This window comes from Euleptes europaea, unplaced genomic scaffold, assembly GCF_029931775.1.
Source record: "Euleptes europaea isolate rEulEur1 unplaced genomic scaffold, rEulEur1.hap1 H_1, whole genome shotgun sequence".
NCBI lineage: Eukaryota > Metazoa > Chordata > Lepidosauria > Squamata > Sphaerodactylidae > Euleptes > Euleptes europaea.
The window spans coordinates 1,697,467-1,723,173 of record NW_026612049.1 but is presented as its reverse complement, the minus strand read 5'-3'; the positions used below and the strand labels follow the sequence as shown (position 1 = coordinate 1,723,173).

The 25,707-nt window shown below is 42.6% G+C and overlaps 1 protein-coding gene across 1 annotated transcript in view; it reads right to left on the bottom strand.

Moving 5' to 3' along the window:
* The window catches only part of LOC130492892 (multiple PDZ domain protein-like), a 202,872-nt gene that overhangs the window by 163,754 nt on the left and 13,411 nt on the right, over window positions 1-25,707 (bottom strand). Inside the window, exons 3-7 of the mRNA XM_056866653.1 lie at window positions 21,526-21,747; window positions 20,699-20,838; window positions 12,118-12,331; window positions 10,394-10,522; window positions 3,494-3,697 (exon numbers count right to left, since the gene is read on the bottom strand). Of these exons, the coding sequence (XP_056722631.1) occupies window positions 3,494-3,697; window positions 10,394-10,522; window positions 12,118-12,331; window positions 20,699-20,838; window positions 21,526-21,747 (909 nt within the window). The remainder of the gene's footprint in view (window positions 1-3,493; window positions 3,698-10,393; window positions 10,523-12,117; window positions 12,332-20,698; window positions 20,839-21,525; window positions 21,748-25,707) is intronic.

Below are 25,707 nucleotides of genomic sequence, written 5' to 3'. Positions count from 1 at the left end.
AAGCTGCATTATACCAGCCAGATGACGTTCATTTGTCCTGTGGGATCAGGACCTGTTGCTTCATCGAATGCAGGACTCTCTTCTTTGCTGATTGCAGCAGTAGGAGCTTTGGAGGGAACTGGGTGGTTGTCCTGCTCTTTGTCGGTTTTGGCATTGGGCAGGTTCCATTTAGGGAGAGGCTGCACCGGCGTGCCTGCCTTCCCCGTTTGGGGACCCACATAAGGGGTCTTGGGGTCGAGTCGTACTGCAGATGCCCAGTTCGGGGGGCTGTTGTTGACTCCACTCCCGTGTGGCAAAAGTACCACTTACAGGTCTGCGCCCTAGTGGAACCACTGGTTCGCCACTCCGGTTTGCTCCCAACACTCAGGTTGGTGATGTCTATCAGCCAACAGGGTGGTTGCCCAATGCCTGGATTTGTTCATTAACCAACAGGGTGGTTGCCCGATGCATGGATCCATGCCCTATGCTTCACCAATGCTCTATCTGCTGTAATTGATAAAGCTGTGGCCTTTGTTAACCCATTTCATTGTGCCACTGTATTCATTTCCTCTCCTGTTTCCGCTACGGTGCTGCCCCTGCCCTTAGAACCGCAAGTATGGACTTATGAGAACACTTCAAAAAACTATCCTGAGGATGCAAAATGTTCCAATTTATTTGGCAAGTTTCCCCATTAGAAGCACAGATTTTAAAGTCTCTGATTTGAACCAAAATGCCACCTTCCTTTATTTCTTATTTCCTTAGTGATTATTTTTTTTATAGAGTTTTATTATTTTTCAGGTATAGGATACAAAAGGTAAAAAGGAAGGGAGGGGGGGTCCCATCTACAATCAATTATTACTCAAACAAAGCCTTTGGTTGATACAATAATGGATATATAGATTGGTTATACATTTAGAAAGTACCTAAACATACTGTTTTTAGTATTGTACTAACCTTTTAAAAACGTAACTAATCATTTTTAACTATGATTGGATACCGGATTCAGTAATTAAAAAGTATTCTGTAACAAGCTTATAGTCATAATAGCTACTTATTATTTGTACTGTTTTTAACTCACTACTGACATATATCTATGAAATGGTTGCCATTTTTCATTGAACTGGTCCATAGTTTCATCCTGTTTTATTCATCATAAAACTCATTTTTGCCATATTTGCATATTCTAACATCTTATCTTTCCATTCGTCTATATCTGGCGTGCTTGTTTGTTTTCATATTCTTGCAAGCACAACTCTCGCCGCCATTGTGGCACATTTGAATATATCTTTAAATAGTGAGGATAGGTCAAGTGGCATTATACTAAGCAGGAAACATTTCAGATCGATATTAAAGTCTTCATGAAATATGCCCTGGAGCTCTTTGTGGATCTTATTCCAGTATTGTTGTATTTTTGGACAGGTCCACCAGACATGGAAGTAGGAGCCGTCAGATACTTAGCATTTCCAACATTCTCCTTTTTTATCCCTTGGGTTGTTGATCTTCTGTAACATGTTGGGAGTCAAATGCCATCTGTAAAACATTTTATACCAGTTTTCTCTCACTTCTTGGCTAACAGTGAACTTTAAATCCGAGGTGAATAATTTCTCCTGTTTTTATCGGAACTATCTCGCCAAGGTTCTGCATCCATTTAATCATATTTGTTTTTACTTGTTCCATTTCTGAGTCATATTTTATTAGCAGTTTGTAAATTCTTCCTAATAAATGGTCACTGTGTTTCGTTATTGTTCTTTCAAACTGTCTGCTCTCTCAGAGCTCCAGTTTTTAAGCAATCTTCTTTCAGTCTTGACCTCAGCTGGAGGTATGCTAACCAATTTATATTTTTGAACAAAAAGTTCAGTCTTGGTAAAACGTTCATTTTCATTATTGATACTCTGCCCAACCATGAATTATTCATCTTTATCCAACGATTCAAATCTTTTTCAATTTCTCCCCAAACCTTTACATAGTTTGCTTTAAGAAGTTATTCTTAAATGGTGAGCCATTATTTAAGTGTCATACCTAGGCACCTTGCACATTAGTGACAGTATTAGAATCACAGAGTTGGAACGGACCACCAGGGTCATCTAGTCCAACCCCCTGCACAATGTAGGAAATTCACAACTACCTCCCCCACACACACCCAGTGACCCATACTCCATGCCCAGAAGATAGCCAAGATGCCCTCCCTCTCATTATCTGCTTAAGGTCATAAAATTAGCATTGCTGACAGATGTTGAGCTAAAGACTAAATCCTGAAGACGGGCAAAATCCTGGCAAACTAAAATGTCAAATTAAAAATGACCCAGGAACTAACAGCAGTTTGATTATTACAACTACTTCATGAAAATCAAATAGGAAAAGATACTAGGTTGCCTTGGAAAAGCAATTGGTATAAAATCAATGTGAAATTTAAGGAAAGAGTGCTTATTTGCAAGCTAGTTTCCCCAAAACAATGCATTTGATATGTATGGAGAATTATGCCTGAAATCAGGAAGGACAAAAAAAGAAATTTAAAATAAAAATTAATAAAGCCACAGAAATAAATTATGCCACCGGCAAAAACTTTTGTCATGTATTCTTTCTTTACCTCCTTTACTTATTACAGTTCAACTGCAGAGCACCTCTTTCCACCAAATAAAATCAAGTTAACTGAAGTGTCTTACCAAACAGCTGTCACATAAACTACAGAGAACACTGAGGCTGTTGTTAGAATTGATGGGGGTGGATATGTTCTTAAACAAATGCAGGAATATCGGCGTTATTCTACTCAATTGTATTTCTTTGTATAAACACACACACAGCCAACCCCAAATCCTCTTTCATTTCCTATATTATTAGCCACATTTGCCCTTGGTGTCTTTTCAGAATGTTAAGGAGTCATTTGTGACTCAGGAGCAGGCAGAAGGTAGAGGGCTTTGGTAAATAAGGGGCATTTTTCAGGGAGTAAAGGAAGATAGCCAGCACAGAAAAACAGAAATGAAGAGTACTGCATCCAATGAAGATGGCAGCTGGCTAGTTGGCACATGGCTAGCAGCAGCTGAGGTTGTGGCAGCTGACCTAGGTGAAGAGCTGCAGCTGTGTGCCGGCTGGCACTGAGAGCAGCTGCCTGATGGATTCCGCGGAGGTTGAGGTGAATATGGGAAGCAGGAGAAGAAATGCATATTGGAGAAACAGTTTTAATAATCCATCTGGAGCTAAAGAGCTGCCACAGAGTATGTGGGAGGTGTTGCAATACACTGATTGCTCAGCTTCTGTTAAAGCACCATTCAAGTAGCACATTGAGGTTAGTGGGTTAGAAATTATTTGCATATTTCTTTGTCTGGCTCCCAAAGTCGCTGGTGCACAGACTTCCTACTGACTACTGGAAAAGATTTTTAAATTGTATGATGGTAAATTACCCTCCTTTTACATGTTTAAGGTCTACGTACGAATACGGCCACCCACATAACAATGAACCACCACTGGATTCTGAGTTTCCAGAGAATTTCCTTAAATGTATCTTGTCTGTTCTTACCTGGTTATCTGGCATGCAAGTTTGTACTGGGGTGCCTGGAGGGACTGCTGGTGGCACTGGCTCCTCTACTGGACCTCTGGCTATAACCAACTTCACTCTGTTCCCACACTGTCTCAGGACTTGTGCTACTTGCTCACTGCTCATTCCAGCCAAGTCTGTATCACCGATTTTCAAGATGTGGTCTCCACTGCAGAGCCTACCATGCTGGATTGGGAAGAAGCCAATTGCTTAACGAGTGACAATAAAGGAAGTCAAATGATCTACTAGAATGAATTACTATTGTACAGTATGTTAATTGTGACAACATGTTGTGTAGGTTTTTGTTTCTGCCACTTTTGCTACTTTTACTAAAAGCCTTTGGTGTGGAAACTCCCCAACCCAGTCATAAGTATATGTATGAAGGGGTTCATGTTGCAACCAGGATGAATGTGTAGCAATTCACAAGCCCACAGAATGGCAAACCAAGTTACCTTCCACTGTTGGGATACCTAGCAACCCAGCTCACTATGCATACATTATGCATAACAATAAGCAAGATTAATAGAGAGGAAGAAAAGGCCTCCATAGGGCAGAAGAAAAAGGACTTAGCCTAAGGCAAATAATCTCCCGGTGGCAAGCAACAGAGCAATATATGGATTGGATCCCCAAAATGGTAATGATTTCCATATGCAGACCAGGGCTTCTCAGATTCACCCCTCCAACTGCAATCCAAAATCCCCCCACAATATTGCTTCTGTGGGAAAGAGAAACCCCAGAAACAGCTTGGGAGATGAATCAGAAATCTATAGTGGAAGGGGGTGCAGCTTTTTGCAAACCCTGAGGATTGCAGGGTCTTCTTCACTTTTCCCTCCCCTTGGAGGGGTCAGGCAGCTGCAGAAGGGAGGGGGAAGGGACAAAACAACTCCTTTATTTTCCATAGGCCAAGTTCCACTCACACAAGAAGCAGAATAGGCAATCTCATTTCCTCCCCGCTTCCCAATACAGCTATCCATCCAGCACAACTTTAATGCACATGAGTCCTTCAATCCTGGGAATAAACTTTCCCAGGGCCAGAAAGGCCTCCCAGGAAGAGGAGGACAGGAAAGCTACTGGACCATCAGTGCTTTCTGCTGGCAGATAACAGGATCCAAGCCACTCTTTTTTCTTTCCTATTCTTTCCATACCACCTGGGCAATCTGAGTGTGAGAAAGGGACAGCTAACAATTTCCAATGGTATTCATACAACATTTATATTTGTCACCAATTACATGTGTGTAATGCTACTAAACTGAGTCTGGCTGGGACTTTCACAAGTTTAAGTGTCATCCCCAAGGAATTAACAGTCAATTGCATTCTGAGTGGATAGGCATCACCCATCATAAAGATAACTATTTCTCCATATAACATACTAGCACCCCCTATTTTCCCCCAAAAAGGATGAAAAAACACACATTATTCACAAATGTTTCCATAATTTCGTAGCACTGATCAGTGATGTGGAACAGAAAATTAATTGTATGTAATACAAAATCTCCATTGTGTAACATGTTATCTCCTATAGTTTTTCTGAGGAAAACTAAAACTGCAGTGTTTCATGAAATTTATGCACAATATACTGAATGGAAACAATACCAGTCCTGTTGGGGTAGCTGAAAGGTAAACATTCCTGAAGTACATCAAAGGCCAACACATGCAACTCTTAAAAATGAGTTATGTTTTCAGTGTTTTGTTTTTTTCTTTCAGATGTAAATTATTTAAGGAAAGTGTTGAGCTGTCATGTCTTGAAACATGTATTCCAATAAACTACATTTCCAAATAAAACGTGCCTTGTACTACTTACCGTGAAGGCCCCTTCTGCTCTAAGGTACAGAGGAGGGCATTATTGGGTTATTTCCTTCTCTTTCTCAGGGAGGCAGGAACAAAAAACTCAACATTTCCTGTCTCCTGAGTAAAATGACCCCTCCCTCTGCCTTAGCTCCAGACGTTGCCGAGCTGTGATAACTAATAAAAGACAGGAAGGCAAAAAACAGAGAACTTCATGGGTCCAATCAGAAGACCCTAAACGTGCAATAATGGAAGTTTCTAAACATACAACATCTAGAGAACTATAAGTCAGAACAAGAACTTAGTTGAAAGAGTTAAGGAACGAATGGGAAACATGACATTGCCTAGTCCTTCCTAAATACTGTGTAACCTGTGTAGATGAGTTTGAGATCAGTACTTTAAAAAAATTGGTTGCTGTGAGTAACTGTTGGGAGGGGAAGATGCCTTCCATACCGCAGAGCAGGAGCCTTCACTGCAAGTAGTCCAAAGCTCATCCTCGCTCTGAGTAGGGGGGCATCTTCAGATTGGGACTTACAAGAGCTCCATCCCATGCCCGGGTGGGTCTAGTTACTTCCCTCCACACTCTGCAGCACTTTTCTTCCAAATGAAGCATCCGCAGACGAAAGGAGATGGATTTTGTAGTGGCACACAAACGTTGAAACGGACGACCACGTAGCCGCATGACATATATCCTCCAATGATACATGGTGGTAGAATGCGGCTGAGGTGGCTGCACTTCTAACGGAGTGAGCCATGATTCCTGGAGGAACCAGCAAGCTGCTGTATTTGTGAGCCTCTGCTATGCAGCATTTGACATTGTAGCTGATGAAAGCTCTGGACATGGCTTTTCCCCTGTTGGGAGCCGTGAGTGTGATAAATAAAGAATCTGCCATTCTGATGGTTTGTGTTTGCCTAATATATATACACAGAGTTCTTCTGAGGTCTAAAGAGTGCCAATCTCTTTCCCGCACCAGTCTAGGGTCTGGAGAAAAGGATGGCAGCACGATTTCCTGTTCCAGGTGAAAGTGGGAGTTCAGTCTGCGGACCACTTTGTCCTTGTGGAACATGCATAGGCTGGGCCTGATGGATAAGGCTCCTAATTCTGAAACTCCGCATGCCGAAGTTATAGCTGTTAAGAACAGGACCTTCATCCTGAGCCACTTGAGGTCAACTGTACAAAGAGGTTTGGATGGTGATCTCGTGAGAGCTGAGAGAATGATATGAAGCTTCCAGGTGGAAAACCTATGAACCACTGCTGGGGAAGTGGCTGCAACTCCTCACAGGAATGCCTTGATATGAGGGTGTTTTGGCAGAGGGTATCCCAAAACATGAGGGACCAGCGTGGCAATGACCGCCAGCTGTCTACGCATGGCTGCGACATTTAGGTCCAGTCATCAGCCCTCCTGGAGAAAGGGCAGAAATGTTACCCACCTTTGGTTTAAGTGGGTCTATCGACTTGCTACGGCACTAGGTGACATATGCCTTCCGGGTGACATTATAAATGCGGTGAGTGGAAGGACGTCTTTATGTTGGAATCATACCCAAGCGATAATAACCTTCGTCTCTCAATGACCAGGCGGTCAACTTGTACCACCCTGGGTCTGGATGGCAACTCGGTCCCTGGAGCAGCAGGTCCTGCCTCACCAGAAGCCTCCAGGGATTCTGAAAGGACATTTCATAGAGGGCTGGATACCATGGCCATCTTGGCCAGTCTGGAGCAATCAGTAGCACTGTGGCTTTGAGGAGGTGAATGCGAAAGAATACCCTTGGAATTAGGGGGAGCAGAGGGAACGCGTAAAGAAGTCCCAGAGGCCATGGGGCCAAGAGCGTGTCTGTCTTCTCCGTGTCGTGTTGTTGGTAGCGGGAGAAGAACCTCAGGAGTTGATGATTGTGTGATGAGGCAAACAGGTCCACCAGAGGAGAACAGAGAGTTTGTGTTAACTGATTTAAGACTTCTGAATTCACTTCCCAATCTGCCTTGTCCAGATGTTGGTGGCTTAGCCAGTCCGCTTGCACATTCAGGGCTCCCTGTATATGTTCCACCACAATGGAGGCCAGATGGTTCTCCGCCCAGGAGAGGACTAGCTTGGCCTCCTTGTGAAGGATGGAAGAGCGAGATCCACCCTGCTTGTTCATGTGGGCCTTTGTTGCCACGTTGTCTGTCTTGATGAGCAGGTGCTTGCCTGAGAGCTGAGGCCCAAAGTGATGAAGTGCCTTTAGAATGGCCCTGATCTCGAGGGCATTGATATTCAGACTTTTCTCTGGTAGGCTCCATAATCCCTGTGCCAGTTGGTCCAGGAAGATAGCTCCCCAGCCTGATAGGCCTGCGTCGGTGAATAACTGACTCGGAGAGTTGTCCAGGTACTGGAGGCCCTTGGATAGGTTGTTCAAGATGGTCCACCAACTGAGGCTTTGTCGTGTCTCCTGGGAGAGGAGAAGCTTCTTGTTCTTCTTTTTTAGAATGTCCAGTTGATGTGGTCAAAGAAGCCACTGCAGGGGCCACGCATGGAACCTAGCCCAAGGGACCGCAGGAATGCAGGAGATCATAAGACCCTGTCGCCTGGCAAAGGCCATGAGCTGAGCAGTCTGTGACCTCCAAGTCCATCTGGCTATGGAAGAAATTTTGTCTACTTTCTCTTGTGGTAGGAAGATGGGGTTTTGGGTTGTGTCTATCAGGACTCCCAGGTGGAGAAGCCTTAGAGTGCTCCAGATGACTTTTGTCCCAGTTGATTAAGAACCCGTGATCTTCCAGCAGCTAGTTGCAGAACTAGCTGTGTATGTGAGTACCTCTGGTCCCGGGAACAGGCACATATTAGTATGTTGTCCAGATACACCCGTATCTGACACCCTGTTTGCAAATTAGAGCCACCAAAGTCACAAGGACCTTTGTAAAGATCATTAGTACTGAAGAAAGTCCAAATGGTAATGCCCAGAATTGGAAATGTTTCTCCTGAAAGAGGAATCTCAGGAATCTACAGTGACTGGGGTGGATGGGGATATGGAGGTACGCCTCGGTGAGATCGATGGATGTGAGGAAGGAACCTGGATGTAGAGCCTCTGTTATGGACTGTAGAGTTTCCATCCTGAAGCGCTTCTGGCTGATATGGCGGTTGACGAACTTCAGATCCAGAATGGCACACCAGTTCCCGTTCCTCTTGGGTACCATGAAAAACACGGAGTATACGCCTGAGAAACGTTCTGATGGAATGACACATTCAATGGCCAGAATGTCCATGTGTTGTACTGCAGAGGTGGTGCAAAGAAGCTTGTCTCTTTTGAGAGGTTGGGGGGAAGGGATGAGGTGATATGGAGGGGTATGGGAGAATTCTATTAGATATCCTTGACTGACTATCTGGAGTACCCGATGTCTGCTTGGGCAGCTGCCCAACAGCTGGTGAAGAGGCTCAACCATCCTCCTACTGGTGGTGGAGTGGTGCCACTGCTTTGCTGGATGGGAGTTGTTGGCAGATCTGTCTGGACTTGGGAGTAGCGTGTTGTTCTAGAAAGACGGCCTCCCCAGCAAAAGGATCCTCTGGAGGGCGCCCATTGGCCCCTTCTTTGATCATTGCAGAATCGGAGGAGAGAGTGGGAGGAGCGAAAGGAATGAGAAGAGTAAACCTTGTACTCCCTTCACACCCTTTTGGGTAAGGACTTCTTCTTATCAGATTCCACAAGTATGGATTCCAGCAGCTCCCCAAATAGCTTGCCACCTTGGTAGGGGAACCCCATCAGCTCAGATTTGGATCATGGGTCGGCTTGCCATGGGCAAAGCCACAAAGCCCTCCTGGCTGCAGATTGTGTGGCCAGTGCCTGTGCCGAGAAGGACATGGTGTTGAGAGTAGAGTCTGCCCTAGAGACTCCTTCTAAGACGCTGTTATTACCCTCAGGAATAAGATGACCCAACTTGCATGTCCACACTATGATGGCTCTGGAAATGAGAGTGGAGGTGATGGAGGCACTAATCACCATTGCAGAGGCTTCATGTGCCCTTTTGATGGCGAGCTCTGCCTTTCTATCCAGCAGATCTTTGATGGTCCCCAAGACATCTCTGGCAATGAGATCAAAGGAGTGGAGTGCTGTGACCAGGGCCTCCACTAGGGGGACCTGCATCAACTGTGTGGTGGTATTGGATAAGGAGTAAAACTTCTTTGTAATTGCTGGAAATTGTTTTATTTGCCAAGGGCTTCTCCCATTCCCCCTTCAGCAGGGTGGTGAAATAATCTGGCACTGGGATTGCCCTTGAAGTGGTGGAGTGCCTATGAAAGAACTCCTTAGATCTTTTTAACTTGTCAGCAGAATGAGGGTTGGAGTCTTCAGATAAGGTAAATTTCCTAAAATCCTAAAGCACAGCAGAGGGCTGTGCAAGCTGCTCTCCCTATACAAGGCAGGAAACAAACTAGAGATAAGGCGGAGGGATGGGTCATTTACCTCAGGAATTAGGAAGTGTTGAGTTTTTTTTTGTTCCTGCCTCCCTGAGCAACAGAAGGAAATAACCCAATAATGCCCTCCTCAGAGCAAAAAAATTATATTTATTTCACTATGCTATTTAAATCCCACACATTGTTTTTTAGCGATTTTTTTGGTAGTCAAATATTTCAATTCAAATATTTTTTGGCTATAATGTAGTTATTTTCTAAATCAGATCCCAGTTGGTTTAGGGCAGCGGTTTCCAAACTGTGCTCCATGGAGCACTTGGTGCTCTGCAAATAAATTGGAAAGAAAAATACTACTGTCATTCGGTTTAGTACATAGATTCTAGGTGAAAATTAGTGCTCTGTGACTAATTTCTCTCCTGAAAAATGCTCCATGATTCAAAAAGTTTGGGAACCACTGATTTAGAGTATCAGATAATTTTTTACAATGTGTCTGGTTAGTTATCAGAGTCAAAATGTTCTGGAAACCCCCATTTGATTTATTACATTTATATTCTGATTTGATTCCTTACAACTCAAAGGAGTACACACAGGCAGTCTCCACTGAGGCAATAAGATCTATTAAATTTCAACTAGATTATAGGACTATGTCCCTTCAGACTATTCCCTGGAACCAGTCACATCTCTATCACTGACACAGTAAACAAGAACAGCTGGAATGTACCTGATCAGCTATTCCTCCTGGAAGGATAGTTTTAACTATCACTCCAGTTGATTTTCCGCCAACTATCCCAAATCCCAGACCTGATCCATCATTCACCAACTCAATGGTCTCTACATGCTGCCAGTGAACCTGCAAAGACAGAAATTAAAAATAAGCTCATGAAACACTGAAGAGAACATTAAAGTTACCCCATTTCTAGTGCTATGGAAACGCAGACATTCATCAAGGCTTATTTGCACATACCAAATACTAAATATTTCAGTGTTATGTGCCCAGCTTCCTGCATTTACCCATGATCAATCATTGTGGTAGGTTCTCCATTCCAACTATATTCAACAGCAGATCAAATAGTATCTAAGATCCCAACAATTCAGCATAGTATGGGGTCCAGGAATCAACATTTATTTTTGTTGATAAGAATGATCCTTCCCCTCATCACCTGCTTCAGTAAAGATAGATAAAAACCCGACTTCATTGCAATGGAAAAGAAATCCACAAGCATTTTCCACAACACAAGGGTGGGGTGGGGTTAAGCCTCCCTCCCCAGTGCCGTATTTCCAACCTGAAACAGATCCAGGACTGTTTCATGTCAGAAAAACAGCACAGGAGGAGAAAGGCTTAAACCCATCTCTCCTTGCAATGTGATCTAGATCAGAATTGGGGTGCTATGGCCCTAATAGCTGCATTTTTTCCACACACACAAAAAGTTGGGATCTCTGATCACAAATTCCCAGTATGTAATTTGGTTTGGCCCTGAAACATAGTGAAACGGGGGGGGGGGGGGGGTTTGCCTGAAATGCACTAATTCACCGCACATTAGACCAATGCGTTGTGCACCACCCACCATGATCCCCTGCCTGACTGCATCCTAAATATGGAGAACCTCAGCTGTGTACGAAGTGCTACAATCCATACATGGAAAGGAAGATGTTGGTAAAAAAAAAAAATCCAAAGCACTAGTCACATCTACTGGCAGGCAGCCTGCTTGCCATTGAAAGCCTCATCTATGTCACAAAGGCTTTCCTTAGACATTAGGAAGAATTTTCTAACAGTTAGAGCGGTTCCTCAGTGGAACAAGCTTCTTTGGGAGGTGGTAAACTCTCCTTCCCTGGAGGTTGTTAAGCAGAGGCTAGATGGTCATCTGTCAGCAAAGGTACTTCTATTACCTTAGGCAGATCATGAGAGAGGGCACCTTGGCCATCTTCTGGGCATGGAGTATGGGTCACTGCAGGTGTGGCGGGGAGATAGTTTGGAATTTCCTGCATTGTGCAGGGGGTTGGACTTGATGACCCTGGTGGTCCCTTCCAACTCTATGATTCTACTCATGTGGCAAAGCAAAGCACATGGAATGTCTCCACCCCAGCATTTTGTCTTCTGAGTGATGGGGATGACGCTATGAGGAGCCCGTTAAAAACATTATGGCCCTCGCAGGACGTCACCTCTACCAAAAGCAGTCATGCTGCCTGCACTGTGGCCTTGAATAGTTCCCATGATCCTGGATCTGTGTTGAAAGACAAAACCAAGTGTGTCAGAGGTTTTCTCTGCAGATGCAACTTAACTGTCTGCTTAAAATGCAGGAAGAAGATATTGTGAAAAATATTTTAACTTGAGGAAGAACCATTAATCTGCAAAAGTACAAAGAGTAGCACTTAAACTGCAACCACCCACAAGCTGAGAATAAAAAGAAGATATACTCATTTTCCCTGTGTGTCTGATGTACTCACCTGATTGGAGTGGGCTGAGATTGTGCTAGCAACTGACGGAGACCGAGAAACAACAGGATTGATGAGCTGAGGCAAAGAGCCCCTAGCCACAACCAGCTGGACACTATCTTTTGCTTTCTGTAGGATGCCAATAGCCTGTTGATGTGTAATTGTTTGATCAAGGGCTTGCCTGTTTATAGCAAGAATTTGATCTGCTTCCTGCAGCCTTCCATCTCTGTTACAAGGTATGCAAAAAGTAAAGAAATAAACAGTAAATGTTGCCACTTAAAATTACAACAATTTTTGAGTTTTTTTCTACAATGGCTTCATTTAATCCTGTTTTTTTCTATTTCCTCCAGCTATTTTAAAAAAATCTTTCCCAGCAGTTCTTCCGTAAGCAGCTGTCTTGGCACCCTGGCAATCAGCTCCCTTTGAAGCTAATCCCACTGCCACTTTCTCCAGACTTCACCCCACAGCTAGCTCCTGCTCTCTGCAACCCCCACCTGAGAATAAGCATATTACATGTAGATTGCCCCCCAGCTTTCTCCACATATAGCCTGGGAACAGTACCCTAAACTTTGAGCCTGCTGCTTAGCCTGCCAAATGTTATGCTCTGTTCAGCATAAAAATGTTGAATATTCATTGTTCACTTGCAAAGTTTACTTGCAAGAAAACTTTCATCGAGCCATAAAGAAGGGGGGGAAATCTTTAGTATTATTTATTACCCATAAAGCACCTATGCTACAAAGCCATTTTCCTCCTTTACATTTAAATCATACCATGTAAAGTCAAATCTTTAAATCAAGCTGTGAGTCTAATTTGTGCTACTTTAAGGAGAGAATAGCTTAAATTTTCAGAATGTACAAATGTAAAGCACATTGGACACAAACAGTCAAAGGTAAATCTCATGTGCTGCGTGGGAGAGCTACGGTCATGCTGAACTCTCTCCCAACTAGAATGGGGGAAAGTGTGTCCATGAATGTGGCAAGACAGCAAAATATTTTGGTTTAGTCTGCAGGATGAATACAATTTGTTGACTCCAGCAGAGCAGCAACACTAACAGCACTACACCAACAGCTCATTCCTGAGGCTTGTGGTGGCCGGGGACAATGTAGCCGAGGCGCTGCTGCGGCGCCTCCGAAGGGGTTTCCCAGCTATCACAAGGGTTCAAAAAGCCTTTTAAAAAGAAAATGGGGATTTTTCCCCCCATAGCAAACAGTGATGTTGTTGCTGGAGGGGGCATTCCCGGGCTGGGGGGGCTTTGGAAGCTGACTACTGTCAGCTCCGCCCCCAGGAATGCCCCAGGAACACCCACCCCCATGCTGGCACCACATATCCCTTCTGAGATTTAAGTCCTGGAGAGACTGCAGCATCAGAGGGGCAGCGTGCAGGTCCGAGGCACCCAGGCGCCGAAGGAGCTGCCCCCATTGCCAGCATAAGTGTGTCTTATTCCATGATAAGAGGCCACTTATGCTGGCAGCGGGGTCACGCTGCCTCCAAGTAACTTTTGGCCCCTCACCTCAAGAATGCACTGCAAATCTGTTTTTTTAACATGGGTCCATCATTATCTTATTCAAACATAAAAATGTATTTCTGTTTATTGTTCTGAACACAAGAATGCAGACTGCTTGCATGGAAACAAAATTTTATAGCCCAGCCCAGAAAATTTATTTTCTCATATTCATGGAAATAGATGAATATAAATAACTAAATAATACGAGTAAACCATGTAAATAGACGATGAAAACGTCTGCTCCAACCTACTCTAATTGGTACTGGCTCTGCAGAGTTTTACAGAAAGATCTTTCTGAAACACCTCCCGCCTGGGATCCTTTTATTAGAGATGCTGAGGACTGAATCCGGCACCTTCCGCATGCACAGTATGTGCTGGACCACCAACTCTCAATCTCTTTCCCTCATTCATGACTCATAGTTGCATTCCTTTTATAAGCTGTTCCCTTCCCCAAAACATGAAGAAAGTAGGCATCAGCAAACCAAAAAAGGAAAAAACATGCAAGGTGACTGGTGACATTTTCATTGTCATTTACAGTCCTTATGCATTTTGCCATTAAAGTTTGATCAGGGAGAACAGAGTTCTTTTTGCTGAACCTTTCCACAACAAATTGCTGGGTCACAGCTGAGGCAGATGAGCTGAGAGTTAGAGCAGGAGACAGAGCTGCTGGCGAGTTGTTGCTAAGAGGGCCTGTTTGCCTGGGGTTTGCCTGGGGTTGATTGCTGGCTCCACCCTCGGCTGTTGGCTGTTGAGAGGTGGGGCTGTAAGACTTTGAATTACAAGGCTCCTCTTCACCAGCTGAGCTGGGAATTAGGAGGAGCAGTAGACACACCAGAAGATAGAGATAGAATTCAACGAGATCTGAACACACTGGAAAAGTGGGCGGATGTGAACAAGATGCAATTCAACAAGGATAAGTGCAGAGTTCTACAGCTGGGTAACAAAAATGAGCAACATGCATACTGGATGGGGGATAGACTTCTGGGTAGCAGTGTGTGTGAATGGGTACGGGTGGACCATAAGTTAAATACGAGCAGCCAGTGTGATGCAACAACAAAAAAGCTAATGCGATCTTGGGGTGTATCAACAGAGGCACATCATCCAAATCGCAAGAGCCAGTGTGGGATAGTGGTTAAGAGCGGAGGACTCTAATCCGGAGAACTGGGTTTGATTCCCCAATCCTCCACATGAGAGGCGGACTCTAATCTGGTGAACCAGGTTTGCTTCCCCACTCCTACACATGAAGCCTGCTGGGTGACCTTGGGCTAGTCACAGTTTTCTCAGAACTCTCTCAGCCTCACCTACCTCACAAGGTGGCTGTTGTGGGGAAGGCGATTGTAAGCCGCTTTGAGACTCCTTAAAAGTAGAGAAAAGCGGGGTATAAAAACCAACTCTTCTTCTTCATCGTTCCACTGTACACTCCATTGGTCAGGCCGCATCTGGAGTATTGTGTGCAGTTCAGGAGGCCTCAATTCAAAAAGCATGTGGACAGAATTGAGTGGATGCAGAGGAGAGCTACCAGCATTATTAAAAGTATGGCACAGTTACAAAAAAAAATTAGTCCCTCACTGCCTCCTATAATATTACCACTTAAGGCATATCAAGAAGACCTTGTTTGGAAGAACAATCCTCTTCTCACATATCAGGATATGGTCGACAAAGATGGAGAAATTAAGAGTTTACAAACGCTTAAAAAATAAATTAGCAATCTGACCTGGCTAACGTATCTTCAACTGAGGTCCAAGCTTAAAGAAGACTGTTTGAAAATGGGTATGATGAGCTCATTAACGGAATTTGAAACAATAATAATGAACAACGATCATCTTCTTGGAAAGATTTACAAACTGTTGTTAAGATATGACACAGAAACGGAACAAGTAAAGACAAATATGATCAAATGGATGCAGAACTTCAGAGAAATGGTAACAATGGAAATGTGGGAGAAATTATGCACAATGGACCTGAAGTTCACCTCTAGCCAAGAAGTAAAAGAAAACTGGTATAAAACGTTTTACAGATGGTACCTCACTTCTAATACAATCCAAAAGATGGGCAATGCCAAAGGAAAACAAGGAGCATGTTGGAGATGTCAGGAGGCAGATGGCTCTTACTTTCATGTCTGGTGGACTTGTCCACAGCTGCAATCATATTGGAAAAAGATCCATAATGAACTGCAAAACATGCTTCAGCAAAAATTCAGTCTTTGAACCCCAAGAGTTTCCTACTCGGCATAATGCCATCGGAACTGACCTTGCAACTAAAAGATTTATTCAAATATGCTGCAACAGCGGCGAGAGTCATTCTCACAAGAAGGTGGAGACAACCAACTTTGCCAGATGTAGACGATTGGAAAGATAAAATGATGGAGTATGCCACAATGGCTAAACTGACACACATGATGAATACAACTGATGAGGAAACTCTCAGTTTAGTGAAAAATGGAAACTGTTTTATAGATATATAAAAACTAATAGCTGAAACCCTATAATAACAGTAGTAGATTAAAAGGTGTAAACATTGGTTAAAGCACAGTAAAGTTATTTCCTAGTAGAAAAACCAAAAGATAATGTTATAGGATACTCTATTTGATTAACCAGAGAAACAAAAGTGGTAATTATGCTGTAATTTTTTATACATATTTTATCCGTAGACGGTTCCCCTATCCCTGCATTTTTCCCTTCTGTATCCCTTCTATGAAATACATAAAATGACATTTTAAAAAAACATTTAAAAACCCAAAACAAACAAGGTGGCTGTTGTGGGGAGAGGAAGAGAAGGCGATTGTAAGCCGCTTTGAGACTCCTTAAAAGTAGAGAAAAGCGGAGTATAAAAACCAACTCTTCTCCTTCATCGTTCCACTGTACACTCCATTGGTCAGGCCGTACCTGGAGTATTGTGTACAGTTCAATTCAATTCAAGGCCTCAATTCAAAAAGCATGTGGACAGAATTGAATGGATGCAGAGGAGAGCGACAAGGATGATCAGGGGCCTGGAGACCAAGCCCTATGAGGAAAGGCTGAGGGACTTGAGAATGTTTAGTCTGGAGAAGAGAAGGTTGAGGGGGGACATGATTGCTCTCTTTCAGTATTTGAAGGGTTGTCACTTTGAGGAGGGCAGGGAGATGTTCCAGTTGGCAGCAGAGGATAGGACTCGCAATAATGGGTTTAAATTGCGGGAGGACATGTACCGGCTGGATATTAGGAAAAAATGTTTACAGTAAGAGTTGTTTGACATTGGAATCAGCTACCTAGAGAGGTGGTGAGCTCCCCCTCACTGGCAGTCTTTAAGCAGAGGCTGGACAAACAGAGGCTTAAGAAAAGGTTTGTCAGTTCAGTTTCAGTAACCTTTATTGCCATGACAATAATAACAAGAGTGCATAAATGTACTCCATCTCGCTCAGAAGGGTCTCATATACAACGATCCAACTAAAGCATGACTATCAAATTAAAACTCTTCAGTTTAAACGCTGTAATAATACATTCTTCCAGACAACAGATAAGAACCACAGCTAATTCCAACTAACACTAGCATCCTTTTATGTATTGGTACCTAGTATCTATAAATTGTCTCAGTTGGTTTTATTTATTTCCTTACCCTCTTGTTTTTTGTTTTTGTTTTTAATAACAATCGCCAGAAACTCTGCCACAGGTTCGAAAACAACAGGTGTCCTGTCCGCTAATAAAAATTTGATCCTATAATATGCTGGATTTTTAAGGACATAATGTGAGGGTTAATTAGTTCTAGACGTTGTTTATAATACAGGGGGCAATATAAAAGAATGTCCTCTACTGATTCTGATTCTCTCAACTGACAGTTGCAAAGTCTTTTGTTCTGGGGAATACCCCGATATCTACCAGAAACTATGGCTGATGGGAATGTGTTTAATCTGGCTAACATAAAGGCTCTGCGCTGGGAGGGATGGGTCAAGTCGGAAAAGTATTCAGCCATTGTTCTTTTTGGAAAAGAGAGGACAAAAAAGTGGCATTCCAAAAGGGCATGAACTAGTGAGCCCTTAAGAGCAAGGATAGAGCCAGAAGAGCAAGGACAGGTCATGTCTGGATATGGTATATTCAAAATTCTGCCCTGAGTAACCATAGAGGGGTTAGCATTCAATCTAGCTAAACAGAAGGCTCTAGAAAGATGAGGAGTTGTCAAATAATATGTATAAGCAGGCAAACCACGTGGTGGTGGTATTCCGAAGAACTGGGATGAACAAACGCGGTGAGCACGAAAAGTAGTGCTGTTATAATCAAGCTCTTTAATGCGCTCGACATTTATTTCCTGCAATTCCATGTCCCAAATTCTCCCTGTGATCATCCGAAGAATATGAGCTTCCTTAGAATTTGCCAATGCCTCTATATCAATGCCAAAAGAGTTGATTTTCCTTTCTATGAATTGGGACCATTTGGAAACATAAGGATCTGCAACCAAACCAGCTATAAGGCTATTTGAGGGAGCACGAAAAGAACTTAATGGTAGAAATCCAGGCTCTAGATTCAATAAGATGAAGACACAGAGTGTAAGGTATCCAACTGAGTTGGGAATACCAAGTATGAGCCACAAAAAAATCAGATTTGTCCATTCCACCCCCTTGTTAAAAGCTTGAATCCACACAGAGTACAATAGGTGTGGAATTATCGTGGCCTGAAATATTCTTTTAGCAGCTGGTACAAATTGGTTTCCTTTTTGATAGAAAAATCAGGTAATAGCTGACAGCTTGCTCTTAGTTGAGACAAGGGTGCTGTTCCCTATGTATAGACCAGTTCAGTTTATCAGAGAAAAGAATCCCCAAATATCTGAATGTTTTAACTTGTTTGATTTCCTTATCACCAATTCTCCAGACTGCCCGTTTCCATGATCTGGAGAAAACTAGAGTTTTAGTTTTGGTATAATTAATATTTAAAAAATTTATATTGCAGTAAGATGCAAAAGGTAGCAAAGATCGCTTCATACCTACTCTAGTATAGGAAAGCATGCGTTATCCGTTCCCATTCTATTGTATGAGTCATCCGCATACAATACAATTTCGGGGATGATTTTCCTAACTAGACATATGCGAGGGGAGATCTGAAAGAAATAGATTAAACAGGGCTGGAGCTAAAATGCAACCTTGCTTCACTCCTTTTGTTACCGGAATCTTTTTAGTCAGAGACCCTTTATTATCCACTTTAACCTGACAAGTGTTTGAAAGATGGAGTTTACGCAGTAGCCATAAAAGGCGTCGATCTACTAGCAGTTTTTGCAATTTCTCCCAAAGGGCAGGCCTGATAATAGAGTCAAAAGCGCCCCAAAGATCTATAAAGGTAGCATATAACTTCCCTTTGGGGAAGTGCAGGTATTTTTCAGCCAGGAAAGACAGTGTGATACAGTGGTCTAAGGTCGAATGATTCGCCCCCAATCCAATTTGTTCTTTCCCTGGAAGATTTTGAGCGCTCATCCATTCAGATAGCTTTAGTTGCATATGTTTGGAATACAGTTTCCCTAATATGGAGAGTAAACTTATTGGCCGATAATTCTCAGGAGCTGTCAGAATACCTTTTTAAAAAATTGGTATTATAATAGAATTTAGCCAAGAATCTAATAGTCGAGCAAGGGGATCAGCCCACCAATCTATATTATTCTTGATAAGTTCTGCGGGTATACCATCGGGGCCCGGGGCTTTGTTTGGTTTAAGGCTAGTTATGAGATCACATATCTCCTTTGAGGAGACAGGCGGCCATTCAGGTATATCTGGGCAGTCAAGTGATTCTCTATCGAGACCAACAGAAAGTAGGTCGTTAAAAAGGGTAGTATAATGAGAGACCCATTTCTGGGCTGATATAAGGAAATTAGAATTCCCACTAGATGCGTGTGGAAATTAGAATTCCCACTAGATGCGTGTGGAAATTAGAATTCCCACTAGGCGTGGCCTAGATATCATGGTCCAAAACTCTTTATCATTTTTGCTTTTATGTGCATTATGAAGTTGGGACCATTTCTCTAAAGAGTAGGTGTGTTTCTTCTGAATTCAGAGGGCTTGACATTTCTTCCTCAGTTTGTAGTATCTAGAGATAGGCCAAGTACATGATCCAGAGCGGATTTGGTGGAACAATAAACGTAGTTCCTTTTTTGCATTAGAGCATTCTCTATCAAACCAAGGGCAAACCTTATCTCCCTTGGAGTTATCTCTAAAGGGTTGTGAGAAGCACTCTAAGTTTGTGATAATGGTGTTATAAGATAGGAGAGCCTCTGTCATGCTCTTTGCGCTAGATAGCTTAAGATTTAGCTGTAAAGCGCTATTACTGGACAGCCATTGATTAATTTGGATCTGATAGTCAGATGTCCATTTCATCCTTTTAAGATTGTGATGGTGTGGAATATCTGAATGGGAAGGAGAGGAATTTTCTGGATCATAATCGAACTTAAGGGACAGTAAGATTGGTAGGTGGTCACTTTCCGTTCGATCGCCTATTGTAAAATTGGTAATGAAGTCCCTCAGCTCCTTTTAAATAATGATATAATCTATGACACTGCAACCACGAGGCGAGACGTAAGTATATTCCCCCTTGTGGATCATATTGGCTAGAACCATTTAAGATGTCAAGATTAAAACTAGAGCATCAATCTGCTGAATGCTGCTTGGCTTGATTAATGACCTGATCTTTTGATTGTCTTGAAAGGAAGCGGTGTAGAATCCTCGTCATTTCAATTCATGATCTTACCCAAACTATTGTTGTTGCTACCCAATCTTGCATTAAAATCTCCACCCATAAGGAGAGCTGCCTCAGAATATTTATCCATCAGAGTTGACATATATTACTCTAGTGTTTCCCAGAGAGATTTATGGTTGTTATCAGCGGCGATAACAAGAGGCTTGTCAGAGTAGGGGGTTGGACTAGATGGCCTGTTTAGCTCCTTCCAACTCTATGATTCTATTCTATTCTATCTCTGATTCCACGATGAAGCTTTAAAAGCAAAACATGTAGGAGCTGTACATGACAATAAAGATGTTACCAGTCACCCTGGACCTTTTTTTGTTTTTTGGTTTGCTGACACATTGCTTGGTGTAGTTTTCCTTCTCTTTTGGAAAGTATGAATCAGCAATCTTACCTGTGTGCCACATTCCCCTCTTGAATCTCCTGCACAAATATGCCCAGTTCACCTCTGTATTCACTTTTCAGGCCAACGACACTAAAGCCTAGGCCACCACTTGGAGGTTTCACAAGCTCTATAGTCTCAACAAGGCGGCCCTGTTAGCAAACACAATGAGTAAGAAAGTACCACTTTGAAATAAATTCAAATGTACCTCAAGGGAAGTGATTGAAAAATGCATGCATGTTCAATGAAACTCTTTAAAGTAATACAGGTTATACAGAGATCATTTCCTTCAATAATTTGAATGTCAAATTTCCTGGTCATCTTTCTACAGAAAAACCACACCAAGATGACTGACTCAAAATATGATGTTAGAACAGGATATGGGGAAAAATAAAAATGCAAGAAACAAATAACAAATAAAATAGGTTGATGCAAACTAACAAACAATTCCTGCATCTCCATGGTTAAGTGAATAGGATGTCCCATGGGCTCATAGACACTCTTTCCCCTCTTGTACAGGTGTTTTCCCCCTCCCTTTCCTTTTCAGAGCAATGATTAGCTTTACCCCAGCATCCTTCATTGATATTGACAATAGCTTTTAAAAAACCAAAATTTGCCATCATGGTTAGATGCAGATTTGCCACCTGTGGTTTGGACTATCTATGGTTACCATTAACAACAGTTCAGATGTAACACTAATCACAGAGGGGAGAATAAGGGAAAGAAGAGGAGGATGCAAACTCATGGGATGTTGTCAATCACCTTACAGTTGAGCAGTCACAGTTGAGCACCAGGGCATAGTGCCAAACAATTAATTAATCTGAGGTACAACATCTTACCTGCGCCATATTTCTGATCAATAATTCAAATTCATCACTAGAGGACTTCCCATTAATCTGAGGGGTGGTGGACCGTGCAGCTACTCCTGGCCCACTAGAAAGGTTGCCATTCTGCTGAGCCAACAGATAGGATTCATTATGGAGTGAAGAACCCACAATAGTACTATGATGGGGAAGCTGCAGGAGTTCACCAGATGAGGGCACTGAAGGTGCAATGTTTACCTAAAAATGTTGTGAAATGTTGTATTTTAGTTGGGAAGCAAAGAAGAACAAGCCATCATCAACCCCTCCAAACTGAGTTAAAACTTCACAGAATCACTGCATAACAAAATATGGTTCAGAGTAGTGGCATAAGTGTTAATTGCAGATGCAGCAAATTCTACAGGCACCGTGCAGACAGGAGGTCCTGTCTGTGAAGGGCTTCCCTTGTCTGTTCAATATTAGGGGCAGTTTGGCCACTGGACAAGCAGAAACTCAAGTGTACACTCCTATCAGTCTGGCCTTTGTGAAATTACAAACACAAGCATCCTTGGTGTCTCTGTTTACTTTTATACTTACGGGGGGGGGGACAGGAAATGATCTATTCAAGTTAAAGTATTTTAAGTCCAACTGATTTATATTGGAAAGTTACAGCTTGAAAAAAATCCCAATAAAATCAAAGGGTCTTACAGGTACTTAACTTGGGCTGGACTGTCTCCAGGACTAGTGAAATGTAATATCATAAAAACCGATATCAGCAAGAGGGAAAGGTCATTCCACAGCAACCTGGGGGTTCTTTTGGTCTCACTGTCCATCAGAGACAGAATACTAGGCAAGATGGCTTAATGTTCTCTTAAGAAGATTAAGAGCTGCCTTTTTGGAATGGAAAATAAAGACAAGTCTTCGCTGGTTTAACAAATCACAACCCCTGATGACTAATTAAGTAATGTCTCTCTCTTCTTTTAGGAAATAACATAGCAGTTCAGCTAATTCAAAAACAGAAATAGCTTTAGTAAGAAGAAACATCTCTTCCTGCACCTTCAAAAACCTAAAGGAAAAGAAGAGGCATTTAGCATCCTGGTAAAACTTCTGATCAGTCATAAAAAAGAGGAATGAAAGCAAAATCTTAAATTGTGCAGGTCTAGAGTATTACAAGTCTTGAAAGACATTTTAAAAGACTTTGGTATGGACTATAGCAGAATACTGATGTATTATTGACTACTAACCTGTCCATAGTAATTTATAGTGGCACTCCACTCTAATGATCTTTATTTTTAAAGCTAATTAAATAAATTGAGTTGCAAATTCAAAGGGGATTAGCTTAATGTAAAAAGACAAAGGCAAAGTGGCTTCTGGCTTCTGCTCACAAATTGTAGGGCACAGAAGGGGGCAATAAAACCAGCCAAAACAAAAAAAAATAGTTCAACAATCTTTATATAAATATATATACACACGCAAACACACACACACCAAACTTTATATATATGAATGCATCTTTTTGGCAATGGTAAGTAACTAAAGATATGTACAAGGATGTGATCTCACAGAGTGTGCATCCCTGGATACATGCATACTCAATTGTTATTTCTACAGGATTTTCTAGAGAGACTGGTACAAGGTTATTCCATGAGCTCCATAAACCATACAAGGATTAGAATCAGTCAATCATTTCTTGCTGTTTTCTTGCTGTGTTAGTACTGTGCTCAGTAGCATGAGGAGAGGTGACCTGGTAGTTAACTTATCAGTAATGGTACATATGCTTCTGACATCTCCAGCCCCACCCCCAACCCTCTAAAAAAGCCTCCTCCCAAACTGATTCTTTTTAGCATAATCACACAGACTCTCAGTGGCAACGGAGCTGTTTACCTTTGGTGCATCCCAGTATATGTATGAACATAAGGACCATGAGAGTAGAGCTAATCACCAACTGGCAAGGGGGGGGGGGAATAATGAAGAGGAAAGGGCCTTTTGCATTGCTCCCACCGACAGAGCTGCAGTATTTACCCACCTAATGCAGTGACATGGAATCATACCATGGGAAGTAGGGGTGTGCATTTGGATACACCTGAGCAGAAAATATACCCAAAATTACTTTATTGGTATTTTTCAGGTATATCCAGGGTCTCCCAAATATATCTTGGAGTTTTCAGGGAACTGAAAAAATGGCCCAGAATCAGTTGGAATTTACTAGGCTGATTGGGAGCCAGCATTTGCAGGCTCCCGGGAACTGTTTTTTCTTTTCTTTTTCTTTTCCCCCCTTTGTTTTTGCATCTTGGGCAAGTACTGTAGGCTTGCCAGGCTGCTTCTGTAGGTTCCAGGTGTATTTGTCAGTTTCGAGGTTTTTCTTTTCTTTGCAAGAGTTGCTTTGTGTCCCCTTCCCAGTTTTTACACAGTGGCTCAGTGGCTGGATTTGTTCTGCTATGGTTTCTCTTTGGTTCTGTTGAGCCTGAACTGCCACAGTGGCACTGGGTTCTGCTGGGCATTGTGTACATTGTCATTTGTTCTGCTGAGATTGCAAAAGTGCCCCTCCACCTTCACTCCAGAGATTCTCTAGTTTGACATTGGTTCTGTTGGGCTTGCACTGCCAGATTGCCCCTGGGTTCTGCTAGGCATTCTGAACACTGTCATTCATTCTGCTTGGCTTGCACTGCCACAGTGGCCCTAGGTTCTGTTGGGTATCAGTACACTGTCATTGGTTTTGCTAGTCTTTCAAAAGTCCCCCTCCACCTTCAGTTTCTATGGTGGATATTTTCTGGTTTGACATTGGTTCTGTTGGGCTTGCACTGTCACAGTGACCCTGGGTTCTGCTAGATTTCTGTACACTGCCCTAGATTTTGTTGGGCTATCAAAAGTGCCCACCACCAGGAGTTGCCACTGCAGAGATTCTCTGGTTTGATTTTGCTTCCATTTGGTTTGGCACATGAGTTTATGGTTCTAGTAGGATTACTGGGTTCTGCAATGGTTCTGTTGGGCTTGTGGCGTTGGTTCTTCCATGGGAGGCATGATTTGACCAGTGTTTGCTGCTTGGAGGCATAGCTTTTGCCTGGAAGCAGCTTGGAGGGTTCTTTTTTCTTGTCTTCCCCCAACCTCCATAGGAAATCATAGAGCTGGAAGGGACCTTAGTGATTCTTAAATGGTGAACCATTATTTAAGTGTCATACCTAGGCAACTTGCACATTAGTGACAGTATTAGAATCACAGAATCATAGAGATGGAAGGGACCACCAGGGTCATCTAGTCCAACCCCCTGCACAATGCAGGACATTCACAACTATCCCCAGTGACCCCTACTCCATGCCCAGAAGATGGCCAAGATGCCCTCCCTCTCATCATCTGCTTAAGGTCATAGAATCAGCATTGCTGACAGATGGCCATCTAACCTCTTCTTAAAAACCTCCAGAGAAGGAAAACTTACCACCTCCCAAGGAAGCCTGTTCTACCGAGGAACCATTCTTAACTGTTAGAAAGTTCTTCCTAATGTTTAGCTGAAAACTCTTTTTGATTTAATTTCAACCCATTGGTTCTAGTCCAACCTTCTGGAGCAACAGAAAAAAACTAGGCACTATCCTCTATATTACAGCTTTTCAAGTACTTGAAGATGGTTATCATATCTTCTCTCAGTCTTCTCATTTTCAGGCTAAACATACCCAGTTCCTTCAACCTTTCCTCGTAGGACTTGGTCTCCAGACCCCTCAACATCTTTGTTGCCCTTCTCTGGACACATTCCTGCTTGTCTACAACTTTCTTAAACTGCGGTGCCCAGAACTGAACACAATACTCTACGTGAGGTCTAACCAGAGCAGAGTAAAGTGATACTATCACTTTGTGTGATCTGGACACTATACTTCCATTGATACAGCGCAAATTGCATTTGCCTTTTTAGCTACCGCATCACACTGCTGACTCATGTTCAGTGTTTGGTCCACTAAGACCCCAAGATCCTTTTCACACACACTACTGCTCAGACAAGTCTCCCCCATCCTATAATTAGGCATTTGATTTATCTTTGCTGAAGTGCATTTTATTAGTTTTAGCCCAATTCTCCAGCCTGTCAAGATCATCCTGTATCCTGGTTCTGTCTTCTACTGTATTTGCTACCCCTCCCAATTTAGTATCATCTGCAAATTTTATAAGCATCCCCTCTATTCCTTCATCCAAATCATTTATAAAGATGCTGAACAACACAGGGTTCAGGACAGATCC